Consider the following 13195-nt stretch of genomic DNA (forward strand, 5'->3'; position numbering starts at 1 on the left):
CAGGAGAGGATAGGATAGGGCAAGATTAAATAAGATAGGACAGGACAGTATATGATAGAATAGGACAGGATATGACGGGATAGGACAAAATAAAATAGGACAGGACAGAATAAGATAGGATAGAACAAGATTGGACAGGACAGAATAAGATAAAATAGGACAAGATTGGACAGGACAGGATAGGACAAGACAGGTCAAGATTGGACAGATTACTGTTGGCTGGGATGAGATGAGATGAGACAGGATGATAATATTAAAACACAAATAGAGTCAGCTGAGATAAAATAGGATTAAATAAATTAAGATGATATAAAACTAGAAGTTAATGATCTTCCTTTTGATCAGACTGACACCAGTAGATTGTGTATATCAGGAAGTTAGTTAGTGAAATCTAGCAGTTAGTGCTCTCATCCAAGGCTGTTGAGCTTTATTTAGACAGACTTCACATTCCTCAGCTGAACTCACATCAGCCCTTTTCCTGAGAATAAATTACTGAGAATTTAAATCGTACACGTTCGGCGTCCAGTCCTCTCGCCCCCCGCTGCCGTACCCCATTAGGAAGGTGGTTATCTGCTGGGCCCAGACATAGCGTGACCGATAGGATTGAACCTGGAACGTTTCGCTTGGGAAATTGGGCGCCGAGATCTTTGGTTCTCATCGTCGCCTGTTTACAGGGTCGGGCGTATACCGGTCTCGTTAACCCGCGAGCACCCGTTAACCCTTAAACGTGAGGATCCGACTGCAAATTGGAATTCGGAACAAGTGTATAATGGCTTTAAAGAAGCAGGACGCGAGGATTGTGATTCCATTTGTCCACTCGGTCCATCGCTTGAAAAAATCCGTATTAGGGAAGGCCGGTCCGCCTTTTCTATCTGTGTGATCGTGTAATGCGGGCGTTCGTCTCTCTGGAGGTATTAGCCGAGCTGTGATAGCACCCTTAGCGACGTGTCGAGGTCTGCCGGTTTAACCCTCGCCAACCTCACCAAGCACGAGTCTCTTCCTGCACGTGTGTCGGAGTTAATTAGCTACAAATCCGCCGTGGCTCCCGGGAGAGGAACGAGCGGCGTGTTTATTAAAGGAGCAGGACAATTATACCGCCGTCGCTCTATCGTTTCCTTCGGCGCCTTCGGGTAGGTGAGGGTGTTTGTGTAGCGTGTCCATGATGTAACAGCTACGATTGAGGTCAAAAGTTTAAATACACTTCATTTCATTTCAGTCGTTCTGTTTCTGTGACTGAATAATTAAGACACGATCGTCCTCGTCTCGAAAACTGAGTGTCAATTTTTAAGAGTAAGTGGGTTAGAAATATAAATACAACAGCTTAGATTTATTTAGTGGTGTAACTTTGTGGCATGGGCTCCATGGGCTCTATCTATTAAAAAGTACATGGAACAGTGGCCTCCTGCCAAGGTCTGGAACATAACCTTTACAAACTGTCACCTCATGCTGAGAGGAAATTTGTGTGAATGGTCAAATATCGATTCATTCAGGGGTGTAGAAAGTTCTCTAATGTCCTTTAACTTTGTGGTATGGGCTCCTCTTCTGCTCTGTGTGGTTATAGCTTGACTCTATCTATTAAAACAACTACATGGAACAGTGGCCTCCTGCCAAGGTCAGAAACAAAAACCTTCATAAACTGTCACCTCATGCTGAGAGTAAATTTGTGTCTATGGTTAAATACATAATCTAAGAACCACCAAAAGAAGGTCTACCCTGGATTAGAAGCTAGTGAATCATGGGTAATCTTGTCTCCAGTCAAGATTTATTCTGTCTTGGGCTTAGAGGCTACAAACTCGCAGCATTTTGCTCTCCAGGTCATGACGACCTCCCGCATTACCTTTTGTCAACAGGGCGAACGTAAATGACGTAAAAGGACGAATGAGAACCCTCTACTATCAGACACACGCCGCATCCTCATAACGCGAGATTAAAAACGTCATTGTTTCTTTCCTTCGTCTCAAGCAGGCAGAGAAATTGAATATCCGAACCGCAGCCCATGCATGTCATCGCTTCAAATCACGTTACCGGCAGCGGCGTTCCACTTAGTGCCTCGCGGTCGTTTGACCTTGTAATTCGACGGTAAACTCGGGCTTTGCGAGTCTGAATGCTTCCTCTCCGGGGAAATGAATCAGCGGATAATCACTTCTGCGCGGTCGGAGCGGCGTTATTGCGCTGGTGATAATGACTGAACACGCTCAGCCAATGAGAAAGAGCAGTGAGGTGAACATCTTCACTCTGTCATAATGAGAAGAGGATTGCAGCACCTCCTCAGTGTGTGTGTGTGTGTGTGTGTGTGTGTGTGTGTGTGTGTGTGTGTGTGCCAGGTCTGTGTGAAAACCCAGTGATCTCTTTACATAGACCCACTTTACATCATCATACACTCCTGAGAAGAGGGCGTGTCTAAATTCTTAAAAAACTTCTACTGAGGCGCCTTAATTCTGATAATCTGACTGAATAACGAGGGAGCGTCCGAGGAAGCACAAATTTAGACATGCCTTCTTCTCGGGAGTGTACGACGACGTAAAATGTGTCTATGTAGAGAGATCACTAGGTGTACACACAGACCCGTGGTGTATATAACACTAAAAGCTGATGACGTGGTTTTAAACGAGCAGTTGTACTGAGCGAGATCATGAGGAAACAGAACCGTATGTAGATGCTGCTTCTTTGTTTATGAATCCAGTGCCAGGATGTGAGTAATGTGCAGACCTCTTAATGAACGTGTCTGGACCGTAATTAGACACGACTGGACGGGATAATATCAGGGATCTAATGAAACGTGCTGGAATTGGATGTTATTACAGTCATTAGGTGGTTATAGTGGGAGCAGGCTGTGTACTTTAGGATAATTAGTGTTGGATGTAAACATGGCCACTGTGTTTACAATCTGTACTTTACAGAACACCAGCTTGTCGAGCATCACGTACTAAAACAAATGAGATTTTAAAAAGATTTTGGGGTTTTAAATGTATGTATTGTGCACTGTACAGTGATTTTGGGGGTGTAAATGTATTTGTTGTGCACTGGACAGTGATTTTGGGGTATGAAGTCACATATTGTGCACTGTACAGTGATTTTGGGGTTTTAAGTTTATGTATTGTGCACTGTACGGTGATTCAGTGTTTTTAAACTTGTGTATTGTGCACTGTACAGTGATTTAGTAGTGCAGTGAGCACTAGGCCTTAGTCTTTGTGTTAAAAGTGCATTGTTAGTCAACAAATATGAATGTGAATAGGTCTCACAGCTTACTAAACCAGTAATGCAGTGATGACACACTGCACCAGTGCTTTGTGAACTAAACTGTTGGTTTGTGATGCTAATGTGTGTGATTATTTTAATGTGTTTATTGTTTTTTCTGTGCAGGTTGAGAGAGAAATAGCGATCCTGAAGCTTATAGAACATCCTCATGTACTGAAGCTCCACGACGTGTATGAAAATAAAAAATATTTGTAAGTACACTCATTATACACACGTGTGTGTGTGTGGCATTAAGAGGCATCTCACAGCGGAGGCTACATTCGCTTCTCCGTTCGCGCTCGACTGGCCGGGCCTAATGCACTTTTTAATAATTGATAAAAGCGCCGGCGCAGAAGCTGCTAAGGAATTTGTTTTGTTAATATTGTGATGACACAGATGGACGATCCTCGCGCTCCTAAACTGTTTTTATAGAAACGTTCTTCCACTCACAAATCAAGTACCAACCCGTTCCTAATTTAAATTAGCCTGACAGGTAACCGCTTGAGAAAATCCTTTAATCGGCTAATAAATCACACCATCTCTGTGTGACTGTGTGTGTGTGTGTGTATGTGTGTAAATGCAGTCATATTAGAATATTCACTTGAGGATAATCAGCATTTGCTAATGATATGAAGAAAATAACTGCATCTCACACCCACATAGTCTCATTTATCTGATCAGGACATCGAACAGCCTTTACCAAACAGGTGCTGTCATTTTCAGACAGACAGACAGATAGATAGATGGGCCTATCTTTATACTGCTCTAGTCACATCACTTTTTGTGTTGGACTTTAGAACCTCTATTCTGTGCTAACTTTTGTTTCTTATCTGCTTACAATATTCTACAACAGCTTAATGACAGACATGTTGCTTATCTCTGTACTTTAGACCCCCAGTCACACCTCGAGCACCAACATAAGGATTTAACAACTATAAGGATTTAATGCACAAGCAGCACAATATTCAGGTTATATTAAGTATAAAATCGACAAGTTCAACAAAATGCAACAAGTTAATTTCCCTGAGGGGATCAATACAGCCTTATCCGTTATCTTTTATCTTGTCTTATAATAAACGAGCGTTTCCTATTATCATTACCAGTCTTGTACTAGACTTGTTTAAATACGGTCATTATAAATCACCCAGAACCTTAAAGAATAGAACAGAACACCTTTATTCATCACACATACGTCTACACGTCTACAGTACAACAAAATCCTTCAGCCATCGTACGGCACCCCTGGAGCCATAAGCGTTGTTTGGGGACACAACAGGATTCGAATATGCAGAGGGCAAAAAAAGAGTACACAAGAAAAGGTCACGGTACGCCAACGGGTAAAATGTAGAAGTGGCAGTCTTGTGTAAAGGTGAGTACCGGCTCAGTTCAAGCACCTGGTATAATATGCACTACCAGTGCATCCATAATCAGAACAAGAAATGATATATCAATCAATACTACAAGACGTTCTTTGGTTTTGTAATGTTTGTCTGTGTTGAATGATTGAGATTTAGTGATGTAATGATTGTTTTCACCTCGATGATGACTGTTTTCTGTTTTGTTCAATGTTTCTGGTAGATATCTGGTACTAGAGCACGTGTCCGGTGGCGAACTCTTCGACTACTTGGTAAAAAAGGGCAGATTAACACCCAAAGAGGCCCGAAAGTTTTTCAGACAGATCATCTCGGCGCTGGATTTCTGCCACAGTCACTCGATATGGTAAAAAAATATTAACCTTATTAATCTCTCGGTGTCCAAATTCTTTTAGAATTGAGTTTCTTGTTACGTGTGATATAATTCTCCCGGTAATATGTTCTGGTACTTTTGCTCTGTTGCTGTTTTCTGGTGACGTGTAATGCCTTTGTACAGCTTGCGAAAGAAAGCAGCTCCATATCATGATGCTTCATCATACCACCACCACCGTACTTCATTGTGTTTGGTGTTTTAGGAATCGTACACACACGCAACTCTTCTCCCTCCAAGTATGAGCAAATCTTCCCAACCTGTGGCAACATCTTTTATAATAAAACATAATTATTAGTTATTGTTATTACATTTTTATGTTTATACATTTTCAATATAATGACAGAATATTTTAATATATTAAGTCAATAATAAAACGAGTTGCACTTTAAGTTTTGAGATAAACTGGGTGGTTTAGACTTTCTTGTTTTGGGAAATGATTCACATTTTGTGTCTCCCATCTGTTGACGTCGATTTAATATCTTTTAAAATAACGTCATTTATTTTTATCATGAATTTCATCACTCAGAAGGTGGCAGACGGTGCAGCTACACATTAATACATTAATATTATTCTGCACTTCTGAAACCCTGATTTATGGTCGTTCTGACTACACTCGTAAACATCGTGAAGATGGATTAAAGATAAATATTTTATACACATAACCCAGTTTATATGCAATACTGGTTTATATGCTTATAAAATTATACCAACATTAAATATTTATTTGTCCTCCGCACCGCATCCATAAACCTCCTCAGCATGCTTCTCCCGATGGAACTCTCACTCCTCTTCTGCACATGTTCAGATCGTCTCAGTCTGGCCTCCGGAAACGTGTCTCCAAAACCTCTAAATAATTATTATCACTTAGAAAATTAACAAAAAATAACCACTGGTGTAAAACTGTATCACAAATATTTCAACTATGATAAAACTTAGTACGATTGTAAATTGACACAAATGTTTAAATATAAATGTTTAACATTGGTATATAGCAACCTCTTAGCAATACCCTTGCAACCACCTGGAACACTGTGAACACAGAACTATCTAGCAACACTCAGGAAATTGTTTAAGCTGCACAATCACTCTTTATTATCATTTTCTCTAGCTAATAAAACTGCGTGTCACATTTACTTTCTTTTTAATGTTTAATGTTAGACGTTATTGTCACTTATCGGAGCAGCGTCTCGTTGCAGCGTAAAAAGCTTTGGATTCACACTGATTTTCCATTCTATAGTTATTCTATATAAAATCCTCCCGCCCCTGCTGATCCATGAAATTATATCTTATATGAAACCGGTCCGTGGTGCAAAAAAGGTTGGGGAGCGCTGATCAAGTGCATAAAAATGTGGGGTTTTTTGGTGTTAACTGCTTTTTATTTAACACAGATGTAATTTGGCCGTGGGTGCCCAAACATTTATATACAGCCAGTAATATTATACTCAAAAGCCGTGTTTATCTGATGATTTCCTCTTCTTCTTTCACGTTCTCTGTTTTAACGTATCCTATGGCGGGTTCTGACGTTGGCAGCTCCCGAAGTGAAACATTACTCGTCATCGTGAGGCGGTCTTACAAATACTAACGATCGTCTCGGTGAGGGATCACGCTCTTGCCTCTCTGGCAGGTCGGAGACACGTCGCCCTCCCTGCTTATGAAACATGAAAGCAGTTTTCATCACGAGTGTGTCCCGGAGCTCCTCTCCAGCGCTCGGCTCGGAGATAAAGAAGAAGAAGAAAAAAACCAAAGGAAATTCTCTCCATCTGCAGCTCTCGGCAGAGTCTGGAGCCCAGAGGCTTTCGATTAGCTTTACAACAGGAGGAAATAATCAGAGAGAAATTCAGCCCAGAACCGCTAATATTCCAGCGTCGGATCTATTAATACATCAGCACAGCTTCAGCTTTCACGTCCAGTGGCGTTTTTACAAAATACTAAATTACATTTTATTCATCTGTTCATGACGTGGGCACTGGGCACGACAGAAATCCACAGTGGACGGTGCCAATTCATTACAACACACTGCCAATCCACTGGGTACGTGTTTGAATTAAGCTGCACAATCAGCTGAGTTAGTACAGAAGTGCTTGTTTGTGGTTCTGTTGACCTTCCACCTCTGTATTGTGGAACCTGTACGTGTTTGAATTAAACGTAAGGGGGGCAAATCTACCAGGAACGGAAAGGGGCGGGTGTTCTGCTATTCTAAAACATTCCTGTTATATTAACAACCAATTGGAACACTTCAAAGACGGTTAATTTAGAGGTTAAATCAGTTCAGTTAGGGCAGGGGTAGCTCAGCGGTCGAGGTACAGGACTAACCAAGTTGCCACTGTTGGACCCCTGAGCGAGGCCCTTACCCCTCAATTGCTTGAATTGTATTCAGTGATAATTATAAGTCGCATTGGATAAAAGCGTCTCCTAAGTGCTGCAAATATAAATGTGAACGAATAATAAGTGCATAAGTGTTTCGTTAGCTCCCTTAAAATGATAATGGTTACGTTCAACTAATTCATGTTTTATATTAAATTAACCTTGATAACCTTGATACCAGATTCATTTTAATACCCTCGAAGCGTAGCACAACACTACCGTCTGTTTACCGTTCGTCCGTGTCTAATGAACTTTTTACTACAAGCTAGTCTGACGTTAAGGCCTCGGGATGAGTGATAAAAACATGACTGAATAAACAGCACCGCAGGGACGCTGCTTCCCTCCACGATCGACTCTCCGAAACGCTAACGTGCCGTGTCGCTAGCTGTCCCATATCATCGCGTTCAGCAGCTAAATTAAGTTTTTTTGTTCGAGCACTGACCGTGGAGATGAAGCAGACTCAGGTTTGAGCTGTCAGACTGACGGAAAGTTGGCCCGTCAGGTTCGGTTCTTTTCCGAACCTCCCTGCTGTCAGTTATTGGCAGATGTAAGCAGAAATGGAGTAAAAGTTTTACCGTGTTCCTAACCTAGCTGACTCGGCCCGGGGAAACGCCGGGATGATTCGTATTTGTCAGTCACGAGTTGGGAACTGACACAGCAAGAGCTGAATTCAAAGTTTTAGGGTAACTAACATTAAAAAGTATGAACTGTTCAGTAGGACCTTTTTTACGTAAATATAAATATAAATTTAAATATAAAAAGCCCAGTAGGTGCCGAAATATGTTAAGACTCCCGAGTTCGAGAGAGTATTCCAGAGATTTAACGTCACGCCTCTCTTTGACCGTAGACCAAACCAGAACCGAGATCAGGATTCTGTCCAGCTCTGTCGAGGTTTAGATTTACTCCTTTCGATGAAGGCGTTCGATTGCAGGCTCGAGGTCGCTTGTTTGGACAGACGGTGCTTATGACTGAGCCTGCAGGGGTGCATCTACACCTTCTCTCACGGATGTCTTTATTGGTTCTGAGCATTACCTCTGGTCAGGGGGAATAATGACCATCCGTCTTCCTCGGCCGCTTTCCTCAGAGCTTGGTTGTAGAGAACCAGAGGGGGGAAGAAAAGGTAATATGAGGGGAACGGTAGGTCAACTGGATGCTTCAGAATCCCACAAAGCACTGGGGTGGGAATTTTGCCGGTGGTGAACAGAAACCGTGCGAGTCTGATATTTGTAGAACAAGAGGTTTCCTCCAGTTTTTTTGCCAATGATTCAATGTTAGGAGCTCAGAGGTTTGTTGCGGTGGCGAGGAGTGAACTTTCCATATCACTTCCTTTTACTGACCAGTGGTGAATTCCTTCAGTCGTGAGCAGGATTCCTTTGCCACTCCTGTCGATGCCTTGACCAGACAGTAGGAGTCACTGTTGCATTGACCAGGAGAGGATTTTCCATCCCGTCTCCATACGGTCAAGAAGAGGACCTCTCTTCTCTGTATGGTCAAGGAGTTGACTTTCCATAGGGTGTCCATACAGTCAAGGAGGCAACTTTCCGTACGTTCTCTACAAGATCAAGGAGGGGACTTTTCTGTATGGTCTCCATACGGTCAAGAAGGGAACTACTCTTAGGGTCTCCATACGGTCAAGAAGGGGACTTTCCATACAGTCTTCATATGGTCAAGGAAGGGACTTTCCATATGGTCCCCATACGTCCAAGTAGCTGACTTTCCATAAGGTCACCTTACGGTTAAGGATGGGACTTTCTTTTCGGTCTCTATACGGTCAAGGAGCCGACTTTTCTTAAGGTCTCCATTTGGTCTTGGAGGGGACCTTCCATGAGGTCTTGGAATGGTCAAGAAGGGGACTTTCCATGAGGTTTCCACACGGTCAAGAAGGGGACTTTTCTTAAGGTCTTCATATGGTCAAGAAGGGGACTTTCCTTAAGGTTTCCATACGGTTGAGGAGGGAACTTTCCATACCATCTCCAGACTTTCCATACGGACACACAGACAGACGCAGCGTAACTTTGCCCCACTGTTGAATCTGATCATTTTGTTAAACTGGTGGGACGCAGGTGGCACAAATGAAAAATTCTTGTGTGGCGGTGCATCGATTTCCAACCTCATTCTCCTAAGCTTGATTTTCTTCCACAATTGTATTTAGGTTTCTTTAGCGTTCCTCGTTCTCAGAGATCAATTCTTCGACCCTGATCTTCTCCGGCAGCTTCTTATTGACGTCTTCTCTCCGGCCGCTAATCACCGAAGTCGGCTAGCTCCGTGCTGCTATCGAGCGACAAGTTCTTGTACTGCACACGTAGGTTCAGATGGAGTAGAAACAGAGGAACTCAAATCATCGTGGATCTAATCTGAGTCGACCAGCGCTGTCGTGTCTCCTGATCTGTACTGCATTCCAATCGGATCCAATTAGTCCGACTCCGATACCCGACACCTTCTTCTGTCTTTAATTCCTGATACCTTGCTGGATGAAACCATGTGGGAAATGTGGATCGTTTCCAAACTGCCAGCGCGAAGCGCGAAGATTCTGAAGAGCGATCGGCTTTGTGTCGGTCTCCAAGGAAGCTTCCAGCCAATCTAGATCCACGTCCAGACTGTCTGTGAACAGTCGGCGTCTTTGTAGGGTTTATTATTTACATTTACATTAACATTTTCAACATTTAGCAGAAAGCGACTCACAGCACTGTGACAGTATACAGTCTGAGCAATTGAGGGTCAAGGGCCTTGCTCAAGGGCCCAACAGCAGCAACCTGGCAGTGGTGGGGCTTGAACCAGCGACCCTCTGATCACTGGTCCAGTACCTACACCACTAGGCTACAGCTGGCCCTAATAGATTATTAACAGATTATTATGATTAGGGTTTAGTAGCTTAGTAGTTAAGGTACTGGACTAGTAATCAGAAGGCGGCAGGTTCAAACCCCAAGTTACCAATGTAAGTTTTATTGTTTTATTATTATTATTATTATTGTTTATATATTTATTAGGGCTGTCGAAGTTAACGCGATAATAACGCATTAACGCAATCTCAATTTAACGCGATTAAGATAAATAGTGCCATTAACGCAAATTCTAGTTCATGTTGAGACTTGACTGGTAGAACAAACGTTTTAATGTCGGACTTGCCACCGTTTTTCATTTGCGGTTTGTTAACAAAATGTAAAAGAGCGTCGTAGCATCTGCACTTGCATAATAAAGAAATAAATACACGCTATATTCACAAGTTGTCGGGAGCAGAAGACTTTATTAACTTATTCTGTTACGGTAAAGAATACCGGACAGCTGAGTCAAGCACGTTAGTTCATGAGCTATGGAAGCCCCAAAGGGTCAAAACACACTCACTTCGTGTAGAAACGTCCATCAAACCACTGCCTAGTATGTGAGTGAATAAAACTCCCTTACAGTTTTCTCTTGTCCCAGCAGTTTTTAACATTAGTACATTTAGCATAAAATGAAAAACACCATTTTAATTGTAACATTTCACTTAAAAATCCTTGTTTTCTATAACATTTACACAGATTTTTTTTTAATGCGATTAATCGCGATTAACTATATGAAATTCTGAGATTAATCGCGATTAAAAATTTTAATCGTTTGACAGCCCTAATATTTATTATTGTTATTGCTGTTGTCGATGTTATTGTTGTTATTTTTATTATTATTATTATTACTGTATTGATATTATTATTGTTATTATTATTATCACATTTTAGAGTTTACTAAGGAAATCATATTAACGGAAATTCAGGTTGGAGACAATAGGATTCAGATGTTGCACATCTCAGGAAGAAATAAATAAATAAATAAATGAAAACCATCCAAACTGACGCTCTGGTGGATTTTAATCTACTGTATAATCAAATCTCATTTCACTCTGTATCTGAGCTGAAATATTTCATCTGCTAATTTAAATGTTATTGTAAACCATCATGAATCTCCCGTTGTAAGTCGATGGTGTTTTGTGTCTCAGCCACAGAGACCTGAAGCCGGAGAACCTGCTGCTGGATGAGAAGAACAACATCAGGATCGCAGATTTCGGGATGGCTTCTCTGCAGGTCGGAGACAGTCTCTTGGAAACCAGCTGCGGGTGAGTTACGCTCCAGTCATCCGGCTTCATTTACGTGTTCCAACCATCCAACGATCCAAAACGGCTCTAATGGATATCACTCGCTGGTGCGTCAGATGTATGAAGATTATAGAATCTAGGGTGACCCATCCAAGAAGGACCCAGACAAACATCAGGCCCATCTTACGTTTGCTAATTTGTGAGCAGATTCACAGACACAGGTTCTGTTCTACCACACATCACAATATACAGTACATAACCATACCTGTATTTAAACATAGTGGTGGTGGTGGTGTGATGGTTTGGGGATGCTTTGCTGCTTTAGAACTACAGAACTATAAACTGCTCTCTACCAGAAAATCCTGTGGGAAGGAGTCAGATCATTGATCAGTGATTTATAGCTTAAATGTTATTAGGTTATGTTGGACAATAATCCAAAAAACACTAAAGAAAGTCTTTAGTCTTTTTGGGGTGCTGGATTTGAAAGGCATGAGAAAAGGGGGCAACATTCCAGTTATTGGAAACAATAAGAGTGACACAGTCAGTCATATTATTTTTTCTATTTTATTTCTGCATTTCCCCCCTTTTCTTTCAGATTTAGTGTAGCTAATAAGTCTTCCACTACTGGGGACCCTGATCGTGGTCCACTAACCCCTTTTTATTTGCTCATGAGGCCAGTCCTGCTCATGGAGAGTCGCACGCTGATCTGCACATTTCTCCACTTCTGTACGGGCATCTCAGACTACTGACCAGGGCACTCAGCCAACCGGTAGCAGAGCTGAGACTCGAACTCGGTGTGCCACCTTGGTACCCACTTAGTTCCAGTTTCAGACAGTCCTTCCCCCTACAGACACGCAACCAAAAGTGTGTACTTGTAGGTGTCCAGCTGACTTACTACGAGGATCTGAACTGCCTCGCCCCCCTTTTTTTTTAGTCCGGTCTTTTCCCACCCGGCAGACTGTGGGCCAGTTTTGTCTGCTGCATTGTCAATTGTGGCTGCTAGGGGGCACCCAGTCGACCGGTAGCAGAGCTAAGATCCAAACTCAAAAGAATATCCTGCGGTGCCACCTTGGCGCCTCTCTAGTTCCAGTTTCAGCCATTCCCTCCCCCTACAGACGCGCAGCCGATCGTGCGTCCGTGTAGTTGTCCGGCTGACTTACTACGAGGATTTGAACTGCCACAGGACTTTTGTTTTTTAATGGGTTTTTAGTGGGTGGAATCATGATCAGGACACACAAGGGTGGCAGTAACAGATTATTATAGTGCATGCCAAGTACTCAACCCTCAGTGTCCAAATCTGAGCTCTGATATCCTCTCGTCTCCCTCTATAAGCCTTCGCTAGTCGTAACGCGAGCGTTGAAATGCTCCGCGCTGGCACTAGCGTGTGGCGATTATTGATCGTCCTCTCACGGCCGCCTGTTCCGTCTCTCGACGCGGATATGACAGCTTTTAATTAAACGCATCCGTCTTTAGCCTCCTCGCGCGCTCTCCGCGTGACGCAGACGTGTCCTGTTTACCGCGGCTAATGGACTCTAGTAGAAAGTAAAAACGACGGCCGTTTTACACGCGTACACGCCGCGCCTCGCTCACGCTAGCATATGTTCCACTTACCGCTAATGGAGGTGATTTGGTTAAAAAATTGCTGAGCTTGGAACGTGCTATGCTGGCGGCTCTGAGAATGTGAGGTCAGCGGTGCTGAGGGTAGAAAAAGCTCCGGTCATTATTATATAATATAGCCAAAAGTATGTGGACATCTAACCATGAGCTTGTTGGATATCTGGA

At 42.6% G+C, this 13195-nt stretch overlaps 1 protein-coding gene across 3 annotated transcripts in view; it reads left to right on the top strand.

The window, feature by feature from the left end:
* The window catches only part of brsk2b (BR serine/threonine kinase 2b), a 92435-nt gene that overhangs the window by 59200 nt on the left and 20040 nt on the right, over positions 1-13195 (top strand). For all 3 annotated transcript variants that reach the window (XM_062989419.1, XM_062989418.1, XM_062989420.1), the window contains exons 3-5: positions 3364-3449; positions 4816-4956; positions 11318-11434. In XM_062989419.1, coding sequence (XP_062845489.1) covers positions 3364-3449; positions 4816-4956; positions 11318-11434 — 344 coding nt within the window. The remainder of the gene's footprint in view (positions 1-3363; positions 3450-4815; positions 4957-11317; positions 11435-13195) is intronic.

This window comes from Trichomycterus rosablanca, chromosome 27 (genome assembly GCF_030014385.1).
Source record: "Trichomycterus rosablanca isolate fTriRos1 chromosome 27, fTriRos1.hap1, whole genome shotgun sequence".
NCBI classification, from domain to species: domain Eukaryota; kingdom Metazoa; phylum Chordata; class Actinopteri; order Siluriformes; family Trichomycteridae; genus Trichomycterus; species Trichomycterus rosablanca.